General features: G+C 44.3%; 1 protein-coding gene across 3 annotated transcripts in view; it reads right to left on the reverse strand.

The window, feature by feature from the left end:
* The window catches only part of LOC132387639 (NACHT, LRR and PYD domains-containing protein 3-like), a 39930-nt gene extending 17482 nt beyond the window's left edge, over nt 1-22448 (reverse strand). The window contains exons 1-4 of one of the 3 annotated variants that reach the window (XM_059960024.1): nt 22339-22448; nt 9731-11350; nt 7200-7541; nt 5533-5699 (exon numbers count right to left, since the gene is read on the reverse strand). In XM_059960024.1, coding sequence (XP_059816007.1) covers nt 5533-5699; nt 7200-7541; nt 9731-9740 — 519 coding nt within the window. In that variant the 5' untranslated portion in view covers nt 9741-11350; nt 22339-22448. Of the gene's footprint in view, nt 1-5532; nt 5700-7199; nt 7542-9730; nt 14310-22338 lie in introns of those variants that run through there. The other 2 variants (XM_059960023.1, XM_059960025.1) reach the window with 2 other exon arrangements.
* Between the last annotated feature and the right edge of the window lie 2049 nt (nt 22449-24497).

A 24497-nucleotide genomic window follows, 5' to 3' on the forward strand; every position in this document is an offset into this window, starting at 1 on the left:
GTCCATTTGGAACAGAAATGATGATCATATTTAGCCGAGGAGTACTGAAACTGCAGAATCCATTGGAACTGACAGCTGCGGAGACCAGGTCATTGAGTATATTTAAAACAGAGGCTGGTATCTTCTTGACTAGTCTGGTCAGCAAAGTTCACTGGGAGAAGGCAGGAGAATGGGGTTGAGAGGGATAGTACATCACCCATGATGTCATGGCGGAGCAGAATCGATGGGCCTAATGGCCAATTGTGCTCTGATGCCTTATGGTCTCATGATGTGTAAAGACAAAAGAAGATTCAGTATCAGTGCGGCTATCTTATAATGGAGGTGGTTACTGCCTGGCGCTCATACCGTAAAATGGTAATGACTTCCTGAATGCAGGCATGGGTTTCCTGATTAACTCAGGAATTATGAACAAAACGTTGACTAGTCTTCAAGCAACATACACCGATGATGGAATTAAGGTAACAGAATATGGATGGGCTTAGGACATTGTTCTGAGAAATAAGAGAGGCAGGGTTTAAGGGGAAGCACAACATTGAGGGCCAAAGTGCCCGTACTGTGCTGTACTGAAATAAATCATCATAATTCCCTGATGGTCCACTGCACTGTAAAATAATCCTTCAGTTTCACTGCTACCAGGTCTGATGAGTTACCGTTGTGAAAGAGATTTAACCAGTAAAGCAGACGTCTCCAGATGATATTCCTGGATTTAGTTGCTTCAGGTGTGATAGAGTAGGAGGGGCCAGAGGAGGAGGTGTTGCATTGCTTGTCCGAGAAAATCTTATGGCGGTGCTTTGGATGGATAGATTAGAGAGCTCTTCTAGGGAGACTATTTGGGTGGAATTGAGGAATGGGAAAGGTGTAGTAACACTGATAGGAGTGTATTATAGGACCTAAGGGGGAGCGTGAATTGGAAGAGCAAATGTGTAAGGAGATTGCAGATATTTGTAGTAAACACAAGGTGGTGATTGTGGGAGATTTTAAATTTCCACACGTAGATTGGGAAGCTCATTCTGTTAAAGGGCTGGATGGTTTAGAGTTTGTGAAATGTGTGCAGGATAGTTGTTTGCAACAATACATAGAATTACCGACTAGAGATGGGGCAGTGTTGGATCTCCTGTTAGGGAATGCGATAGGTCAGCTGACAGATGTATGTGTTGGGGAGCACTTCAGGTCCAGTGATCACAATAGCATTAGCTTCAATATAATTATGGAGAAGGACAGGACAGGACCTAGAGTTGAGATTTTTGATTGGAGAAAGGCTAACTTTGAGGAGATGCGAAGGGATTTAGAGAGAGTGGATTGGGTCAAGTTGTTTTATGGGAAGGATGTAATAGAGAAATGGATGTCATTTAAGTGTGTAATTATGAGGGTACAGAATCTTTATGTTCCTGTTAGGTTGAAAGGAAAGGTTAAAGGTTTGAAAGCACCATGGTTTTCAAGCGATATTAGAAATTTGGTTCGGAAAAAGAGGGATGTCTACAATAGATATAGGCAGCATGGAGTAAAGGAATTGCTCGAGGAATATAAAGAATGTAAAAGGAATCTTAAGAAAGAGATTAGAAAAGCTAAAAGAAGATACAAGGTTGGTTTGGCAAATAAGGTGACAGTAAATCCGAAAGGTTTCTACAGTTATACTAAAAGCAAGAGGATAGTGAGGAATGAAATTGGCCCCTTAGAGAATCAGAGTGGTCAGTTATGTGTGGAGCCGAGAGAGATGGGAGAGATTTTGAACGATTTCTTCTCTTCGGTATTCACTAAGGAGAAGGATATTGAATTGTGTAAGGTGTGGGAAACAAGTAAGGAAGTTATGGAACCTATGACAATTAAAGAGGTGGAAGTACTGGCGCTTTTAAGAAATTTAAAAGTGGATAAATCTCTGGGTCCTGACAGGATATTCCCCAGGACCTTGAGGGAAGTGTAGAGATAGCAGGAGCTCTGACTGAGATCTTTAAGATGTCATTAGAAACGTGGATTGTGCCGGAGGATTGGCGTATTGCTCATGTGGTTCCATTGTTTAAAAAGGGTTCTAGAAGTAAGCCTAGCAATTATAGACCTGTCAGTTTGACATCAGTGGTGGGTAAATTAATGGAAAGTATTCTTAGAGATAGTATTAATAATTATCTGGATAGACAGGATCTGATTAGGAGTAGCCAGCATGGATTTGTGCGTGGAAGGTCATGTTTGACAAGCCTTATTTTTGAAGACGTTACGAGGAATGTTGACGAGGGTATGGCAGTGGATGTAGTCTATATGGACTTCAGCAAAGCCTTTGACAAAGTTCCACATGGAAGGTTGGTTAAGAAGGTTCAGTCGTTAGGTACTAATGCTGAGTAATAAAATGGATTCAACAGTGGCTAGTTGGGAGATGCCAGAGAGTAGTGGTGGATAATTGTTTATCGGGATGGAGGCCGGTGACTAGCAGGGATCTGTTTTGGGCCCAATGTGGTTTGTAATATACATAAATGATCTGGATGATGGGGTGGTAAATTGGATTAGTAAGTATGCCGATGATACTATGGTAGGAGGTGTTGTGGATAATGAGGTAGGTTTTCAAAGCTTGCAGGGAGATTTATGCCGGTTAGAAGAATGGGCTGAACGTTGGCAGATGGAGTTTAATGCTGAGAAGTGTGAGGTTCTACATTTTGGCAGGAATAATCCAAATAGAACATACAGGGTAAATGGTAGGGCATTGAGGAATGCAGAGGAACAGAGAGATCTAGGAATAACAGTGCATAGTTCCCTGAAGGTGGAGTCTCATGTAGATATGGTGGTCAAGAAGGCTTTTGGAACGCTAGCCTTTATAAATCAAAGCATTGAGTACAGAAGTTGGGATGTAATTTTAAAATTGTACAAGGCATTGGTAAGGCTAATTTTAGAATATTGTCTGCAGTTCTGGTCACCGAATTAAAGGAAAGATATCAATAAATTAGAGAGAGTGCAGAGACGATTTACTAGGATGTTACCTGGGTTTCAGCACTTAAGTTACAGAGAAAGGTTGAACAAGTTAGGTCTCTATTCATTGGAGCGTAGAAGGTTGGGGGGGGGGATTTGATCGAGGTATTTAAAATTTTGAGAGGGATAGATAGAGTTGACGTGAATAGGCTGTTTCCATTGAGAGTAGGGGAGATTCAAACGAGAGGACATGATTTGAGAGTTAGGGGGCAGAAATTTAAGGGAAACAAGGGGGTATTTCTTTACTCAGAGTGATAGCTGTGTGGAATGAGCTTCCTGTAGAAGTAGTAGAGGCCAGTTCAGTTGTGTCATTTAAGGTAAAGTTGGATAGGTATATGGACAGGAAAGGAGTGGAGGGTTATGGGCTGAGTGCGGGTAGGTGGGACGAGGTGAGATTAAGAGTTCGGCACGGACTAGGAGGGCCGAGATGGCCTGTTTCCGTGCTGTGATTGTTATATGGTTATATGATGAATTTATAGATCAGCATCAGATTTACAGATTATCTCTTGCCTTTGGATAATGCCTGTGTGATTCATTACAGACAGAGCCAATGAATCCCAACGAGAACAGAGCTACTCACGGGTGTAACACATTTGATTTTCTAATACCACTCATGGCTGAATAGGTCAGATCTAGGACAAGACAATCATTGTTTTTGAGCTCCAAAGAGAGTGACCTGAAATGGTGTGTCCCTGTCTCTCTTTAGTCAGATATTCAGCAAGTTAGCAGTTCTTTTTGTTTGCCCTTTCCCTTTCAGGAAATCCTATTGATCTTCTTCCCTTTCAGGACAACCTGTTGATTTTTTGGGATCATGGGATATCAGCAAGTCACCAGATTTATTCTATGTTTTGTGCTTTCTTCCGCCCTTTCAGATCAAACTATTGATGTTTGTGGTCATGAGATATCAGCTTTGTGCGTGATCTTTCACATCCAATCAATCTCGGAGTATTTCGTGGAAGTTACCAGGAAAGTTGATGAAGGGAAGGTTGTGGATGTTGTCTACATGGACTTCAGCACGGTTTTTTACAAGGTCCCGTATAGGAGGTCGGTCTAGAAGATTCAGTTGCTTAGCATTCAAGATAAAGTAGTAAACTGGATTAGACACTAACTTTTTGGAAAGAATCCGGAGTGTCACTATAGACTGTTGCATTTCTGTTTGGCGCCTGTATCTCGTGCAGTGTCACGGGGATCGGTGCTGTGCCTGTTGTTGTTTGTCATCTATATCAATGATCTGGATGAAATTATGGTTAAGAGCATCAGCACATTTGCTGATAACTCCAACATTGGGAAGGAGCAGTGGACAAAGAGGAAGATTACACGAGATTGCAGTGAGGTCTGGACCAACTGCAGAATGGACTTAAAAGGGGCCGATGCAATTTAATGCAGACAGGTGCAAGATGTTGCACTTTGGATGGACCGATCAAGGTAGATCTTACAGAGAGACCGGTAGAACAAAGTGATCGGGAAAGGTGCATAAGCCATTGAAAGTGGCAGCAAATGTTGCTAGGCTCTGAAAGAAAGTTTGTTAGTGCATTAACCTTGGTAAATGAAAATATCGTGTACGATATGATGTTATATAAGACGCTCGAGAGGCCTCATTTGGATATTATGTGCAGTTCTGCACACCTAACTGCAGGACAGATGGAAATAAGTTTGAAAGAGTACAGAAAAAAAAACATTACAAGGATGTTACCTGGACTGGAAGACCTAAATTATAAGAAAAGAGTGAACTGATTAGGACTTTATTCGTTGGAACATGAAAGATTGAGCAGAGATTTGATAGAAGTGTACACAATTACATTGGGATATAGATCGGATAAATGCAAGCAGGCATTTTGTACTGAGGTAAAGAGGTACTACAACAAGAGGTTATCAGTAAAGGGTGAAAGGTGAGAAGTTCAAAGGGTACAAAGGTGAAACTTGTTTACTCAGAGGGTGATGAGAGTGCAAAACTAGCTAGCAGGGCAAGTAGTGCAAGTGGTTAAGAGAATTCTGAATAGATGCTTGCGTAATGAGTGTATCGAGCGCCATGGCCCGGTGCAGGTCAATGGGAATAAGTAGATTCTGTAGTCTGGCATGGAATAGATGGGCCAAAAGGCCTGTTTCTGTACTGTACTTTGCTGTGACTATGACAAGTCAGCCACACATTGTTTGGGAACTCACGGAACCAAGACAAGCTGTGGTTAGCTGGTTTCCCTCCCTCAGGTACCGCAGTGAAGCCGGTTGGCCCAGTTGACAGTTTAATGCTCATCCTGGATTAATGAGATGAGGTGAAGCTCCCCGACGGTTCAGCCAAGATTTGAAATGTTTCACACCGAATGCCTTTTGGAAGTCCAGATATGCAGCCACTGCTCTTACTTCACACTGATAAATACAGCAGGTGATACAGGAAAAGGTGATGCTAAACCTGCAGTTCCCAGTGCTCCCCACCTTAAAAACTGAAACCAGATCTGCGAGAGGCAAGTCAGAGATCAAAGTCTCCATTCCCAAGTCGATCTCCTAAAACATGCAGGAGATAAATGTTGATCACTATTCCCTCTGATACCAGCAGATCAGTGACAATACACGGACTGCACTCACCTCATTTTCTTCTCTACTGAAATGTCCCTCCTTTGTCAACATCCAACCCAGTCTCTCAACCTTTTCTTCAATTGCTTGTTTGAGTCTGTCCCTGTAGAACTTTGTCAGTTGGTACAGTCGATATTCCTCCCCTTCTGCCAGGAGTTCAGAGATTGTAAACTCTGGCTCTGTGAATACAAAAAGGAAAATGTAGGCTTGAACTCAGATATCCCTCGTCTCCACCGCTCTCACCCAACTCAACAAAAAAAAACCGTGTCTCGAACCTGCCTCCAGATACAAAATTGGATTAATTCTCCATCTCCAACACCATCACACTGAGCACGGAGTCCCCCTACGGCTGTGTGCACAGACCACTTCTGTTCACTCTGCTGACCCACGACTGTGCTGCAAGACACAGCAAGAACGACGAGTCAGCTTACAGAGAGGAGGTGCAGCAGCTAACGGACTGGTGCCGAGCCAGCAAACTGTCTCTCAATGTGAACAAAACAAATTTCTTGGTGTTCATCCAGCAGAGAATCTCACCTGGTCCCTCAACACCAGCTCCATAGCAAAGAAAGCCCAGCAGTGTCTCCACTTTCTGCGAAGGCTGAGAAAAGTCCATCTCCCACCCCCCATCCTCATCACATTCTACAGGGGTTGTATTGAGAGCATCCTGAGCAGCTGCACCACTGCCTGGTTCAGAAATTGCACCATCTCAGATCGCAACACCCTGCAGCGTATAGTGAGGTCAGCTGAGAAGACCATAGGGGTCTCTCTTCCCGCCATCATGGATATTTACACTACACGCTGCATCCGTAAAGCCAGCAGCATTATAAAGGATCCATGCACCCCTCAAACAATCTCTTCTCCCTCCTTCCAACTGGGAAAATGCACCGAAGCATTCGGGATCTCACGGCCAGACTATGTAACAGTTTCTTCCCCCAAGCTATCAGACTCCTCAATACCCAGAGCCTGGCATGACACCTTACTGCCCTATTGTCACGTATATTATTTATTGTAATGTCTGCACTGTTTTGTGAACTTTATGCAGTCCCAGATAGGTGTGTAGTTTAGTGTAGTTGTTGTGTGTTTTTCTTCTTTTCCTCTGTTGTTTTTTTTACGTAGTTCAGTCTAGTTTTTGTAACGTGTCATGTAACACCGTGGTCCTGAAAAACGACTCATTTTTACTATGTACTGTATCAACAGTAATGGTCGAAATGGCAATATAGAAGTGACTTGACTTGACTTGAATCTAACACTTGCCTTAAAGCCTAACCAACAATGTTCTAGGCATTACGTAATAGAAGGACCACATTTAATATAAACCAGTCCATCCCCCATCCGACCCATTCACCTGTTTAAATTTGGATGGGCATAAGTGTTGGAATGGTTGGTAATATTTGCTTCCCAGAGATACTCTCTCCATCCTGGCGAATACATTTCCCCTGATACACATCCCGGAAACACTCTCCTCATCTGGACAGCTGCATTTCCTCCAATTCACATCCTGGAAATCCTCAGAGCAGGTAGTACATTTCCTGCAGTGGGGTAACGGCTACCCAGTGCACCACATGTACCACACCCACACATTTTCCCTCTCCTCTGACCAACCCTCCAACAGGGCTCCACCCTGTTTACCCTCCACCCTGCCGCACTCTGTGAGCACGTCACCCTCATATTTCACTCACCCGATCCTTCTTTGGGACTTGGCAGTCCTCTGTTCAATGAGCTTCCGAGCTGACAGGCAGTCGCCTCACTTGTGCCGGTTCCAGGGTCCTGATCGGTGTCTCTGACGTCACTGTCTCTGGGCTGACAGATAGTCGCCTCACTTGTGCCGGTTCCAGGGTCCGGATCAGTGTCCCTGACGTCACTGTCTCTGGGCTGAATTTTCTCCTCCTTCTCTGCGGCCGGACCGGATTCCATTGGGACACCGCTCTCAATCTGACCCTGCGCTGGTACCTTGCTTCCCTTGTCCCGATCATCTTCCCTCGATGATCCGCCTGGTAACATCCTCTTCCATACGTTCCAAACTAGTTTCAATTTTCCACATGAAATAAGTGATGAATTTCAGGTTATACAAGTGTGATTTAGATCTGAGCAAAACTGATTCAGACTGCAATGGAGCAGAGACTCTGGCTGACCAGATTGGGAGTGGAACTGAGCTGGTTAATGTGACTCGTATATCCTGTCAGGTGCCCATCCCGATAAGCCGGTGACTGGACACATTTACTCCCAGTAAAATAGCAGGATAGGCAGAGTAATACCAATCACAGCAGCTGAACGCACGGATGACCACGGGATCATAATGCACCGGTGTCCGGTGATACTGGGAAATATCACTGTGATTATCTTCCACAAGCTAAAATCTCCCTCGGTCACTAACTGTCCAGTAGTCTGTGTCACACAAAGACCAGCAACGGGATTACACATGGTCCAGTCTGCTGGATCACACATTCTCCACTTGCTTTGTCACACGAGGGGCTGGAGACTGGACAAGGGAACTGGAGTTGCTTTCTCCAGTCCCCTTGGTCACCGACTGACCATTCCCTTGAGACGCACGTCCTCCGGTCCGCTGGGTCGCAGGCTGACCATTCCCTTGCGATCTATGCTGTCCTCTCCGCTGGGTGCCATCTTCTCCCCCACCTGCTGATCATCATGTAACAACTATGCATGTCATTGGCAAAGTCTTGGTTCTAGAGCTTTGTGTGTAGTTGCAGTTGCTAATCTATAGGATGGAGGTGATGAAGCTGGAAAGTGTGAAGTGAAGAATGAACACTACGGTACTGGGCTAGGGTGCTGTTTTTTGTGTTATATGGTTGGGCTGGGACAGCTTGCCCTGGAGCTCAGGAGCTTGAAGGGTGATCTTACACACACACACACACACACACACACATACAGACATACACACGCGCACACGCACACACACACACATACAGACACACGCACGCACACACACACGCACACACACACACACACACACACATATACAGACACACACACGCACACATGCACACACACACACACACACACACACACACACACACACACACACACACACACACATACAGACACACACACAGTAATTAGGTGTGCAGATAGGATAGATGGTCACAGTCTTTTTCCCTGGGTAGGGGAGTCTGAGACTCGAGGGCAGAGATTTAAAAGGGACCAAAGGGGCATTTTTTCACGTGGTGACTGATGGGTATAAAGTACATGCATCCGGAAGAGGCCGCAAACACAAATAAAATTACAAAATTGAGAGCATGTAGGCAGGAAAAATGGGAGATACTAGGAAAATTTGGGAAAACTGCAGGAAAATGGGACATTTAGATCAGCTTGAATTGTCTGGGCCGAAGGACCCGTTTCCAGGCTGGAGCATCGTTTCTATTCCACCTGGAATCTCAGATTTGAGCACAATCACAATGTCTACAGGTGACAGAGATATTTGGTCATTGGGTATGCCGGGTTTCCCAGCCAAGATCCTGGGAATTTAAATTCAGGTAGAAGATTATATCAAGAGGGAAATATTTAGAAACTCAGGTTCACCATTTCTCCACAGCCCAGACATTCACTGGGGTGTTAAAACTCCGAAGCAGATCACAAATGTATCTACAATGAGCTGCCTCCTGATCCTCAGCCATTCCCAGCACCGGCAATGATCTCCGCTCCGCTACAGAAAACAGATTTCGGTGACACCCCTCCTCCTTTGCGTAGCAGGCAAGAAAAACCAGGGGGGAGTTGGTAGCTTTCCTTCCAAAACCTGAAATGCTGTGTTATCATAGAATCTCTGAAATACCGGAAATGCTCCTATCATCTGGTTCTGAATTTTATCAGTGAAAGTTGAAGATGTCTTACATATCGGGGCTTGTCTGGAGGTGAAATGGACACTGACCCTGAACATTCACATAAACCACAAGATCGCTGTCACATTCCTGTCTGTGTTTCACTCACGACCACCTGATTCAGGAGTCCCTGCTCCCTTCACTCAGCTGAAGGTTTGTGTGGTGAGCGGAGTGATTCGACCATTACTGGTGTCAGGTCCCTGCGCTGGAACTGTTGGGTTGATCAATTACTCAAGGCCGCTTTACCAGTGGGATAAATGACACGGCTTGATGAAACTTTTCTATGCACTGTTAACATCTCTGTCAGTTTTTTTTTCATCTGAACTATTGTGTACAAACGCGACAAAAGTTTAATTCAAAGACCCCTGTGATCATACCTTTGTCCATTCTGATTCTGACTGACGATTGTTGATTGTCGTCGTCTTGTTTACACTTTGGTCGCTCTGCAGGACGGCTCCACCTGCTGGTGAGGCTCTAAATTTCACAACAAGCAGACAGTGAGTCGGAGAGTACGACTGCTTTGCAAATATGACAGTATTTCCATCCCTTGTAGCATTTGGCATGGGGACCAAACATTCCCTGTTAGTAACCACTTCCACACCATATCTGTCCACTGGTACCTGGCGCATCTACTGACAGAGTCACAGAGCAAGAAAATGCAAATTCAGAGCGTTCAGCCCAACGACACAATGCCAACCACAGTGCCCTCTGAGATGGTCAGGATTTCCTGTGATAGGGCCATCTCCCTTCTGGCCTCTTCACTCCATCTACACACCCCAACTGCTTTTTGATTTATGGAACTGCACCTGCCTCATCCACTTCCTCTGGCTGTTTCGTCCACATGATCCCCAACATCTGCATGAATCCGCTGCTGATCAGATTGGGTTTGCAATCTCTTTACCAGACCCTGTCCATTTAGATCCCCTAGATGCTACGATAATCTTCTCTGTGAACAACAAATACTAAGGTTGTGCATTCTGCGAACTTACCAGTCAAGTAATCCTTGTGCAACCGCATCCAAATCATTGCTATAAAATACTGCTAATTACACGCCTCCATTGCGAGGAGAAATCTTCAACCACCACTCTTTGCTTGCTACCTTGAAGCTAATTTTGAATACATCCAATTTGCTCTCTCCGGACAGCGTGGAACCTGATCATCGAGACCAAGCTGCCATGTGACACCTTGTCAAATGCTTTGCTGAAGGCCCTTGCACAACATCCATGGGAGCATAACTTTGAATTTCCACCTCTGCTTAATGTCACCTTCACAGGTTTTGACAATGTAATTAGCAGAAAAGTACTTGATGAGGCCAAGGTCTGTCAAGCTAAATTTTGGGTTGCCATGTGCTAGTTTGGACTGAATAAAATGCAGTGTTGGGATATTTTCCTTTATAAATGGTCTGTTCTCTGCAGAAGCCTACACGACGATATATTCGAGGGTAAGTATATCACTGCAGATTGCAATAGCCAATGGGATCAAGGGCATGTTGCTGCAGTTCATGGTAATTCCACATTTCTACAATCACTGCAACACGACACACTTGGGGCTTCTTATAAAGGGAGGAAATTGTCAACGCATTTTAAGATGATTATAACGTAACAAGGAAACATCAGAACTAACCAAAAGCTTCTTCAGAAGATGCAGCACCTTCAAATGAGCAAACACTCAGAGAATGTGAGTGACTGTAAAGAGCTGGGCTTCTGAAAGCACATTACCAGACCTGGAGTGATTGCAACTTGGTCTGACCGAGGCATTCCACCTATTTCGTACCTTCCTTTGTAAAGGTCTGTAATGTTTACAGGACCAGTGTTCGAGTGAATGAGACTCACCAAACTTTCTCCTGACTAAATCAATGGAAACTCTGAGTCAGAGGGTTCTCTTCAGTTGGTACTCTCAGTCCTCGGGCTGGTTCACTGGTCGCTGTTCACTCGTTCTCATTCGTGGCTTTCCAGCTGTCGGCTTTTCTTCCAATAAATCTCTCACCGCAGGTCTAACTTTAACCAGAGAGATAATGAAGCTCATTAACAATACAAAGGAGAAAAAATATTTCTGCTCAATTTTTTCAAAAGCGAATCTCACTGAAATTTAAACGCTGAAGACAAATAAAAGGATCTCATGGAACAAATCATTAATTTTCCCTCACACGTCACAAATCCGGATACGGGATACGAAGGACTCATCATTCAGTCATGATGAGATATCCGAGCAGAATGAAGTGATTCATTCCATCGAGTCTCCTCCATCATTCAAACATGGTTGATTTTTTTTGCCCCAATGCCATATTCCTGCGTCCCCTTATAGTGCTGGAAACTCGGTGCAGCAGATTGCATCTGTGGAACAAGACACTGTGGAAGACCAAGTATCAGAACTGGGATTATCCAGGATGATGCGTGATATGCTGAACGCTTAATTGCGCAATTTGGCCCAGATCGCATCCTTGCTCATACCTATAATGGGGGAGGTACAACACACAGTGTTCTGAAAAAATAGTAAAAGTGATTATCGGGGCATTAATAGTGATCTTTAGAGAAACGAAAACGAAAAGCTCTTGAATTTATAGCAAATGGACCGTCTAGTTATTCGCTGTTCAGTATTAGTTCTATATTGTTAAGCACCTGAGCATCACTGCCTTAAAGTAGGCTCCTACGGACAAGGCGAAATGATTATTAATTTTTCTTGCGTTATTCATTACTATTTCCTGGATACCAGAGAGGCTCCCGGTGAAACTGTTTTGTCCACTCTATTGACTTTTAACATCTCCTCTATAACAGGAAGCACGATAATGTACCATATTCAATCGTGATTAATATGCATAGAATGTAATGTGGGTCGGTCTCCAATGTTCCATCTAATGACTATTTTTGCAGCTGCGTGGATCAGCCATTGCTCTGAGACGGAACTTTTCACACGGACTGAGAAAAGCACAACACCATAGATGCGTCCTCTTTTGTAAAATGCATCCATGAATATTTTAGGATTAAGACAGACAAGAGAAAAAAAACATGCTATTGATTTTAATTACTAATTAAAGGATAGGATAAAAATGCAGTACAACAAAGAAAAACTTTCAGGTTTCATAAACGTTTATACGACAGTGTTTAATTCCATCTGCGCTGCAACAAAGGCTCCGTTCGTGGGAGCATTGTGGTTACGCAGACGAGCAGTTTAGAGGGAACAGTGACGGGTCTCTCTCTCCAGATATTCCTCACCTTATAACAGTGTTTTGTCCACTGCCTTGCCAGCGACAACCTGTTGTTACAAACATGCAGATCATCAACAATCAGGCTCAGATCTCATCCGTGTTCATATTCGAGATGGGTGAGGGTTTGTCTAAATGGGAAATGTATTAAATGGCCTCTTTGTTAGGTACAACTCTATACCAACTCATTAATACGAATCTGTTAATCATCTGCTTGCAACTCAAAGCACAAACACATGCAGATATGGTCAACGGGTTCAGTTGTTATTCAGGCCAAACATCTGAAGAGGAAATAAATGTGATGTAAGTGACGTTGACCGGGGAATGATCGCTGGTGCCAGACCGGGTGGTCTGAGTGTTACGGAAACTGATCAGCAGCTTGGATTCTCAAGTGTAAATCTCTCAGTTTACTGAGAATGGTCCGGAATCAAACCAAAGGAAAATCCAGTGAACAGCGGTTCTAAAGGCCCCGTTAATGAGAGAGCTCAGTGAGATTGGGCAGACTGATTGAATCCGACAGGAAAGCGGCAAGAACTCAAATAACCACGCACTCCAACAGCGGAGGGCAAGAGAGCGTCACTGAGCACCGAACATAGAGACCCAACACTGTCTCCTCCCGTACTTCAAAATACCCTATACTCCGTGCAGATGGACTTTAAACACCCTCCACATGTCAGATGTGGACTTGCCAGTGTTACGAAGGATGAACAGCTCTGATGGGCAGAAGGGTGCAGAGTTGCCCATCTCCCCCCCCCCCCGCCTTTTGGAGAATCACAAACCGTTACTGTTGCTATGCTGCTAATGAGAGAGAGAATGTAAGAGAAAACATGCTGGAATTGGAACATCTGCTACAGATAAGAGAGAGAGATAAAGCAGGGGAGTGAGACTTGTTGATCCACCATATTCTGACTTCTGAAAGACTTATGGCTTCTGAGAGGGTTGTTCACCTTGTACCATTCTGTTCATTAAAATTCCTCAGTGGACAGCCGGAGTGGGCTGGTTTGATGGACACAGCCATTCAAAATTGATGTACAACTGAAACCCCGTGAGAAGGGATAAAAGTGAGGTCTACGGAGACTCCCTTCAGACACACCAGGACACACTATTGAGCACTGCTTGAGTGTTGGAACCCACGTGAAGGTGTGGGGCACCGGAGACCGAACAAAGGATCGGTCAGTTTAACTCACAGTGTTATAGCAGGGCCGGTGGGGGCTTCTCTGTGTGCCCACTCATGCCAGAGTGACGAGTCCACCACAGAAGGACAGAGGGGTCGTACCTGAATGGCCACAACACATCGACGGATCAAGAACGTAAAGGAAGGTTTGCCTGCCTGTAGCTGTTACATCTCTCTCTCTCTCTCTTCTTTCTCTCTCTCCTCTCTCTCTCTCTCTCACAATTACAACACAACGACCAACATCTACCTCAGCAAGTGTGAACTGAACTGTACGTTATATTCACATATGACAATTCATTATCCACTAGACATTGATAGAGCTTGTTTATTATTGCGTATTATTATTCACACACTTTTCGGTTTAGTATTGCTAACGTGTATTATATATATATTTGCATTATTGATATTGATTTGTGTATTTTACTAATAAACACTGTTTGAAAATAGTACCACCAGACTCCAACGGATACTTCTTTCTCTGCTGGTTAGACACCCAGTTACGGGGTACATAACCAAATTGGGGGCTCGTCCGGGATTTGATTCCCAAATTGGGGGGCCAGAGAAATCGGCTATAAGTCCGTTATCTGATCTGTTTGCGTGGGTAACCAGACGGGAACCAGCAGTGATGGGAATAGACAAATTTATAAAGAACCCGACTTTGGGGGCATTGGAGAATACCAGGAAGGTGGAATTGGTGAGTGTTGCGAGACGATTATATCTCTCGGCGGTGAAATCGTCGATGAGAAAGTGGGAGATACAGAGAGCCATAGCCTAGCATAATATATCCAAGGCTGTGTTCGCGCTTGATACATTGAACCTGTTTCCTGAGAAGAAACCAGTCGATCGGGCGGCTCAGTTAGAGATAGCAAAAATAAGGTTGGAGATGGAGAAGAGGAAAATGGAGTATGAGATCCTGCTAAAGGAGTTGGAGGCGAAATGGGAGAAAGGAAGAGCTGAGTTGGTTGAGAAGGAGAAGCAGAGGCAGAATGAACTTCAGATGAGGCAGCTGGAAGGAGGAAAGAGGAATCTGAAAGGAGGATGGAGGAGGAAGAGAAACAACGGCAGTTCGAGAGGGAGAGATGGCAACATATGGGTAGCGGGGCAGATCGAGCGGAGAAGTTTAATGTAAGTAGGGAGTTTAGTTTAGTACCTCCGTTCGAGAGACGGACGTTGATAGTTACTTCTTGCATTTTGAAAAGGTGGCCGTGAATCAGAAGTGGCCCAGAGATCAGTGGGTGGCGTTGTTACAAAGTGTATTAAAAGGAAAGACTCAACAGGCATATGTGGCATTGTCCATGGAAGAGTCTGAGGATTATGAGGAAGTAAAACAGTCTATCCTTCGGGCCTATGAGTTGGTAGCTGAAGCGTATAGACAAAAGTTCAGAGATTTAACGATACTGTGGAATCAGACGTATACAGAGTTTGCCTATGAGAAGGGTGTGCTCTTGGATCGTTGGTGCGCTGCAGAAAGGGTGGAGGAGGATTTCTATCGTTTAAGAGAGTTAATTCTGATTGAAGAATTTAAAGGTTGTGTTTCGGATAATATCCGGACGTATCTGAACGAGAAGTCGAATAAGTCTATAACGGAATTTGCCAGGTTAGCAGATGAATATGCCCTAACCCACAAGACAAAGTTTCCCCCAGATAAGAGTTACCAGAAAGGCAGTAGAGACGGTAGAGAAAGTCCACCGGCTAAGGTAGAGAATAAGCAGGGAGCTAGTGGTAAAGGTAAGGAGGAGGGCAAGCAAGCTGGCAGGAAGGTTCCTGGCTTGACCTGTTATAATTGTGGAAAGCTTGGTCATATTGCATCTAAATGCTTTGCTCCGAAGAAGGAGATGGGAAAAGGGTAAACGGCCATCCCTACAGGATGCATTGAGTCGGTTAGCAAGTCGACGGGGAAGGCAAATGTAGATAGAGTACGAGAGGGCCGTCAGAAATTTATTTCGGAAGGGACGGTGTCTGTGAAAGAAGAAGAAACCCCAGTTCCAGTGAGAATCTGGAGGGATACTGGGGCTGACCAGTCATTGATCCTAAGTAAGGTGCTGGATTTCGGTCCAGAAACTGGAGAGGTGGTATTAAGAGGCATAGGAAAAGGGACAGAAGCTGTACCTTTGCACAGGATCATTTTACAATGTGACCTGGTATCTGGACCAGTCGAAGTCGGGGTGCGTTGAGAATTACCGAGAGACGGCGTGGACGTCCTTCTTGTAATGATTTAACAGGTGGTGACGTGTGTTCAGCAGTGAAGCTGACAAGCAAGCCTGTGAGTGCTGAGGACCCGGCCCTAGATTCTAAGATCTATCCCGCATGCGCAATCACTCGCAGCATGTCGAGAAAGGCGGCTGAGAAAGAAGACAGTTTAAATGAGTCCACTGTTGATTTGGCTGAGACGTTTTTACCGACCCTGTATCTAGAGGGGTTAGGGGATGGTAAAGCGGAGAATAGGGAGGTGAAAGAAGGTAAAGCAGAGGAGGTAGATTTAACCTTTGCCAAGAGGGAATTTATAGAGGCACAGAGTAAGGATGAGAAACAGATGAGGCAGTTAGAAGGTCCAGGGTTGGACACCGATGATCTGTCTGGCTTGGCAGAACTGTTTGAAGAAGTTGAAAAATTTAAATGTGTTCCCGATAATGATATAAGGGCAGTCCTAGATGAAAAGGATGCCATTACCTTGAAGGAGTCTGCTGGGTTAGCAGATGGAGTTGTTTTAACCCGCAGGGTTGAGTTTACTCCGGATAGGAATTGCCCAGAAAGTAACTGGGAGGATGAGGGGAGCTTAGAATTTGAAAAGGGGACTGGTATTGGAAGCCTAGAAGAGGCAGATGTCCCGTTTGCTTGTGTTCAGGTTGTTGAAGTACCTGTGGAGTCACAGGATACTGAACCTAGTGTTGAAGCTCAGAAAAAGTCTGAGGTATCTGATTCAGTTGAAAAGGAATGCAGTCCTTTTGGGTCAGATGGACTAGGTTTAGTGAAGAAAGGGTTAAACTTGGTACCAGTGGAAAGTGAGAATTCCCTGTTGTTTGTATTAGAAGATGTGTTAAAAGTTAGTGAGGAGATGAAAGCTGGTGATGTGAATATTATTGAAGGAGAAGGGAAAGGTGTTGTTCCTAAATTGAATAAAGAAAATTTAATGTCTGGATTGGTTTGAGAAGCAGTAACCAGGCTGAAGGAAAAATCGCTTGTTAACAAGGTGCCTGTGAATCTATTACAGTTTGTTTTGGAATTTGAAGGTTATTCAAGGAGGTGATTTGGAGAGACTGAACCAAAAGTGTTGGTTGGACAAAGGGGGGTCACTTGCAGATGTTAAAATGAAAACTAATAGAATGAAGGTCCTGAAGATAGAATTAATGACTTGCTCAGAAATAAAGAAGTGTGTGGAAGTTCAGAGAATGGGCTAAGTTTGGAAAACATTGGTGATAAGATAAATCCTATGAAAGGAGTATGTGAAGGCCTATTCCACACTGGTGAGCAAGCTAACCATGTGAGAGTTCAGTGGAAAAGGGGCAAAGGTTGACCATGTCTCTGGACCTGATGAAATTTCAGTGGAAGTGATACAAGCCCCGGAAGATCTGGGCATGGATATTCATTTTGAAGAGTTTAATGGCATATATGAGTCTGGTGTATTGCCCGACGATCTCTTGAAATCAGTATTTATAACTCTGCCTAAAATTCCTGGAACTATTGACTGCGAAAATTATAGAACAATCAGTCTGATGAGTCACATAATAAAGATTTTGTTGATAATTGTTCTGAGTCGAATTAAAAACAAGTTAAGGCCAGAAACTACTGAACTGCAATATGGGCTGATGGAGGATAGAGGAACAAGGAACGCAATTTTCATACTACGAATGCTTTCAGAAAGGGCAATTGAGTGTCAAATTGATGTCTTTTCATTTTTTTATTGATTTCACTAAAGGATTCGACAAAGTGTAACATGAAAAACTTTTTCAAATTCTCATTTAACTAAACATTGACGGAAGGGACCAGTAACTTATTCAAAATTTATATTGGAATCAAACAGTGGCTGTAAAAATTGATGATAATATAAGCAGTTAGACTAAAATTCAAAGGGGAGTTAGAGATGCGTTGCCTCACCGGAATTACTTAATATTTATACTGAAAAGATTCTCAGAGAAATAGAAGACCTAGATGGGATAAAAATTGGAGGTGTTTGCATCAACAATATAAGATATGCAGACGATATCCCCCTAATTGCAAGTGCAGCAGAAGACTTACAAATCCTCCCAGACAAATTAGTACAAACAAGTGCAGATTTTGGTCTAACCATCAACGGTAAAATAAAACACATATATGGAAATATAAAAAGGGCAGGATACTCCCAACTGCCAATTGTCCATCGGTAACCAAGCGATTGAACAAAAGATCGGCTTTAATTACCTTGGTAGCTTTATATCACAAGATGCTAGAAGTAAAGTAGAAATAAAAAGAAGAATTGCCATTGCCAAAACCAACGTCCAAAAATGAATAAAAACACAAAATGCTGGCAGAACTCAGCAGGCCAGACAGCATCTATGGGTGGTGGTAGTGATGACGTTTCGGGCCGAAACCCTTCATCCTTCTACCTCCTCCCATAGATGCTGTCTGGTCTGCTGAGTTCTGCCAGCATTTTGTGTTTTTATTTACTTCCAGCATCTGCAGATTCACTCGAGTTTCCAAAAAAATGAAACCCATTTTTACCAACAGACACATTTCTATGAAAACAAGGCTTAAGCTACTAAAGTGTTACATCTGGTCAATCTTTCTGTATGTTTCCGAAACATGGACTGTAACACCTGAACTCCAAAAAAACTTAGAAGCAACAGAAATGTGTTTTTATTTAGAAGAATGCTGAAAATATCATACAGAGATAGGGTAACTAATGAGGCGGTACTCCAACGTGCACATGCAAAAAGATCTTTAATGAGAACATTAAATGAGAGGAGACTGAAATTCCTGGACCATGTCATCAGAAAGGGCGAAATAGAATGCTTTACATTGCAAGGCCCTATGCCTGGGAATCGCGGAAGAGGAAGACAAAGAAGAAAATATATGGACACTGTGAAAGAACTAACAGATCTAAGTGTGCGAGATATCATTGACGCTGTGAGGAGTCATTAGATGTGGAGACCCATGATCGCCCAAGCGTGTAACGCGCAAGGCACATGCAGAAGAAGTATCAATGTCAGCCTCATATGTCCAGACACTCCTGTGATTAACGTCACTTTATGGACAGACAATCAATCGTTTTAAACTATCATACTTTATGTATTGTGTTTAGTTTATTATTGTGGTCTCTATAATTATTTATTTTCTGTCTTGCTTTGGATCCAGTGTATGAATTATTTTGTTCTCTTTTACCCTTCATTACTAGAATGACATCAATCATTTTTGAATCTTGAATCCTGGGGAAAATGCTACGACCAACCTCATTATTTATATTCCATCTTGATTTCATGAACTCCTACAATGTCACCCTCATTCTCATCTGAACTAAAGATCCAGCTCAGCCAAATGCTTCCTATGACTCGGCCCTGTAGTCCAGGCAACATCTTCAGCAATCTCTTGTGCACCCTCTCCAGCTTGATAATATATTTACTACAGTAGGGTGAACACAACGGTACATAATACTCTGTGTAGCCATGTACATTCATATACAAATCAATGGCATGAATAGTAAATTACAGAGATCTCAGCACTGACACTTCCATCCCACTCGTCACAGACCTCCATTCGTTAGAACCATCTACATTCATCCCCCTCTCCTTCTTGTTCTCTTGCCCGGTGTGAATCCTCCTCGCCAGCCCCCTGTGAATCCCACGTGACCGAACCTCCCCGATCAGCTGCCATGCAGGATCTTGTTACAGACTTTACCAAAGTTCAGATGAACAACATCACTGCCCAACTTCACCTAACGCCCTAGTTCATTTTTAAATAATCTCCAAAATACTTGACAGATATGATATCCTATTGGACAGTGTTGACGGTGATTTCCCCATAACCAATGCCCAACCGCCCGGGATTTCAGCTTCACTGCAGACTGAGAAAATTCCGATCCCAGCTGCAGAATTACCAGCCTGGACTGTAGCCCGTTTTCTGGCAATTTCATATCATCAGATTCATCAGCCCAATATTATCACCCATACAAAGACGCCTTGGTGCCGGCAATTTGCCGTGGAGTTCCTGCCATTTCCGATTCACAAACTAAGGTGGAATTGGAACCTAATGACCCTCTGCCGGGTCCGGTGCTCAGGCTGGTTCCCCGGTCTGTATAGAGGACGCGGATACACTTCAGCCTGACCCCAGCAGCTAAGCAGAGCACATTTGATCTCTATGTCATCGCTGCGTGGGATCTTGCCCAGGAGAGCGGGCTGCCATGTTTCCTGCAGTGTAGCAGGAAAAAAATGTAAAATTATTAAGTAGAAAATGCTGGGAGCTCAGTACATCAGACTACGTCTCTGAAAGGACAAATGGTGGAAGACCCAGTTCCAGAACTGAGACTGTCCAAGATGCTGCCGATCTGCTGAGCGTCTCCAGTATTTTCCCTTCCTTACTTTAAATTTCCTGCAACTGTAGTATTTTCTCCCTCTTCATTTTAATGCACAGATAGTAACTGATTGCCACCCTGAACTGTAAATGCCACCCCACCCCAAACAATTTGTTAGTTCTGAGTTCATTCTGACGCTGGTGTAACACATCCCACACAGTCAATGCTCACAGCATCCTTTCCTCCCACTATCACTCTGTTACATTTGCTCCCGAGGCCACTGTCTCTACGCTGAGAGGCGGTGACCACAGAGCGATAAAAAGTGCAACACTTGCTGCAGCTCTGACGGGTCGTTACCCTGGAAACAGAGGAAGTGGCTCAACTAAAATAACCGAAAAAGGAAATAACAAACTCAACATCAGATGCTATGAGTTCCATTATGACAAAGATTAACACTGCAGCCATTTTGTAAAGGTGAATCTAAAATTGAAATGGTTGCTTTTACCCTGCCACGTGTTGTGTCCAACTAAACCTCTGGTATTCCGAGCGAACAATAACTAACTAAATAAATAAATAAACAAACAAACAAACAGGCAGGCACACAAATAAATAACTAAATAATTAGAAAGGGGCAATACTAAACTTCACAATGAAGACAAAGATTAGAAGAGAGATTGCTGAAATATAACATTGCAGCATTGGGATACAGGCTGGACAAACATTGAGCAAGCAGGTTGATATATATATCATTGAGCTGGTGGCATACAGGCAGGACAGATTGAACTAGAAGGTTGATATATATTATTGAGGTGGTGGGATACATGCTAGACAGAGGTTGAACAAGTAGGTTGATATATATCATTGAGCTGGTGGCATACAGGCAGGACAGAGATTGAACTAGAAGGTTGATATATATCATTGTGCTGGTGGGATACAGACTGGACAGAGGTGGAACAAGATGGTTGATATATATCATTGAGCTGGTGGCATACAGGCTGGACAAACATTGAGGAAGGCGGTTGATATATATCATTGAGGTAGTGGGATACAGACTGGACAGAGGTTGAACAAAATGGTTGATATATATCATTGAGGTAGTGGGATACAGGCTGGACAGAGGTTGAACAAGATGGTTGATACATATTGAGGTAGTGGGATACAGGCTGGACAGACGTTGAACAAGATGGTTGATATATATTATTGAGGTGGTGGGATACAGGCTGGACAGAGATTGAACAATATGTTGATATATATCATTGAGGTGGTGGGATACAGACTGGACAGAGGTTGAACAAGATGCTTGATATATATCATTGTGGTGGTGTGATACAGGCTGGACAGAGGTTGAACAAGATGGTTGATATATATCATTGAGGTAGTGGGATACAGACTGGACAGAGGTTGAACAAGATGGTTGATATATATTATTGAGGTGGAGGGATACATGCTAGATAGAGGTTGAACAAGTAGGTTGATATATATCATTGTGCTGGTGGCATACAGACTGGACAGAGGTTGAATAAGATGGTTGATATATATCATTGAGGTCGTGGGATACAGGCTGGACAGAGGTTGAACAAGACGGTTGATATATATCATTGAGGTAGTGGGATACAGGCTGGACATAGGTTGAACAAGAAGGTTGATATATATCTGGATCTTACTGTCCTGTCTGAACGGGGAAAGATGAAACTTCTCATACACGTGGAGCAGTGTCCCAAGGGTGCGATGGCTTAATTTAACCCTCTGTCTGCAAGAACACACCGGGTCGAACGGCCGCTTCCAGTGTGCTGGAAATATGTAAAACAATTATCGTCTCCAAGCGTCGATCCAGGTGGAGTTTGGATCCGATAGCGGGCCGGGTGATGGAGGTAAAGTTCACCAGGTACATCTTAATGGATGGGTTCAGTCTCGGCATCACCACCTCATCCCGGACCTGGGACCAGAACACCAGGGGCTGAGCGGCGGCTCATCTCAGGCGGTTCGGTGTGAAGGTCCCATAACCCGGACCGACAACGACAGGTTGTATCCAGGAAGCGGGACGAGGCCGCCAGTTCGAGGAAGTTAACGGGACTCTCTGCCCAACATGAGGTTCCCCGCCCCCGGGATCGACTTCAGTACTCACCGATGGGAAATTGTCGGTTGCGTTCAACCCCAGTGACCGGCCTCAAAACTGACCGATGAGAACTTCATCAATTTGTCCGGAGAGCAGCGAGATCCGTCCACCGGCTCCCGACAGACGATCAGCTTCAACAGAGAACGGAAAGAAAACCCCGCCCATCCGGAGACTGTGAGAGCGGGGGCGGGGCCTCGGAAGCGAAAACCTGAGATGCTGCAGATCTGCGTTTGAAATGGGAGCGAGAAACCGGTGACTCTGCTCCTCGCCCCTCACACACTGTCCGACCTACCTGCCGCATTCCCCACATTATTCCATATTTACACCAGCTACGTTTTTAGTGTTTTCCTCTGGATCTTTCCCGTCCCCATGGCACCATCTTCCGGTTCTCAGAGTTAAGGGTTCGATTCCCATCCCGGTACGACATACAATTCCCACCCGGAAAGGAATTGTGCAGGTTTCATTGAAATCACTTCTATGTTTATAAACAGTTTTTTTTTCTATTCACATTCCTCCGGAGCCTCACTGGACAGGAACACTGAAACATCAAGTGAAAAACTGCAGGAGGAGGCCATTCAGCCCCTCTAACCATCAACAAGATGGCGGCTGCTCTCCCATCTCAGCCACATGTTTCTGTCCGATCCATATTTCCTCCATCCCTTCCGTCTCCACACACCTGCCGGCCTTTTTTTTTGTGAAAACGATCACTAAGGTGTTGCTCCTCCACCCTGAGGGCGGTCTGATCGAAACGTCGGATTGGGAATCAGAATTAAAACGTTTGGCCACTGCAAAGTCCCCCTTGTGGCAGATGATACAGAGATTGTAAAAAAATAACGGTCTCCCAGTTTATGGCGGGTCTCACCAGTGTGAAGGAGGCCGCATCGAGAGCACGGGACACAATAGATGACCCCAGCAATAGATTCGCAGATGAAGCGTTGCCTCATCCGGAAGGACTGCTTTGTGTCTCTGAATGGAGGTGAGGGAGGAGGGGTACGGCAGGTGTAGCACTTAGGCTTATGCAGGGATAAGTATCTGGAAGAAGATTAGTGAGGAGGGATGAATGAACAAGGGAATTGTGGAGAGAGTGATCCCTGTTGAACCCTGTTTGTGACTTCCTAAACTGATTTGCATGGATGCAATCCCTACATTCATTAGTTATCTCTTTACTGCGATAGAAACGTTATATATTCCATACAGTGAATGCTCAAGGCATCCGGGCACCCACACCGGCTCCTGAGGTCACTGAGGGGCGGTGACCAGAGAGCGATAAATATGTTCAACACTCTGGAGCTCTGCTGGGCTTTTGGAGGTGATGGAGGAACGGGCTCAGCAGAGCTAACTGAAAATAGGAAGTAAGGAATTCAACTTCACATGCCCTGTTTCATGAATTTATGAACATTTGGAGAGGCATAACATGATCAGGAATAGTCAGCTTGGCTTTGTCAAGGGCAGCTCGTGCCTTACCGGCCTGATTGAATTTTCTGAGGATGTGACTAAACACATATATGGAGGTAGAGCAGTTGATGTCGTGAATATGGATTTCAGCAAGGCACTTGATAAGGTACCCCATGCAAGGCTTATTAAGAAAGTAAAGAGGCATGGGATCCAAGCGGACTTTGCTTTGTGGATTCAGAAACGGCTTTGCCCACAGAACGCAAAATTGTTTGTAGATGGGTCATATTCTGCCTGGACGTCGCTGACTAGTGCTGTTCCTCAGGGATCTGTTCTGGCACCACTTTTCTTCGTCAGTTTTATAAAAGACCTGGATGAGGAAGTGGAGGGATAGGTCAGTACATTTACTGATGACCCAAAGGTCAGAGGTATTGTGGATAGTGTGGAGGGCTGTCGAGGTTATAGCAGGACCCCGATTGGAAGCGAAACTGGGCTGAGAAGTGGAAGATGGAGTCTGACCCAGACAAGTGTGAGGTGGTTCACTTTAGAAGGTAAATACGATGGCAGAATATAGTATGAATTGTAAGACTCTTGGCAGTGTGGAGGATCAGAGGAATCTTGGGGTCTGATTTCATTTGCGCAGACTGACTGTGTGGTTCAGAAGGCATACGGTGTATTGGCCTTCATCAACCTTGTGATTCAGTTCAAGTGCCAAGAGGTAATGTTACTGCTATATAAGACCCTGGTTAGACCCCACTTGGAGTACTGTGCTTGGA

Source organism: Hypanus sabinus, unplaced genomic scaffold (genome assembly GCF_030144855.1).
Source record: "Hypanus sabinus isolate sHypSab1 unplaced genomic scaffold, sHypSab1.hap1 scaffold_2055, whole genome shotgun sequence".
NCBI lineage: Eukaryota > Metazoa > Chordata > Chondrichthyes > Myliobatiformes > Dasyatidae > Hypanus > Hypanus sabinus.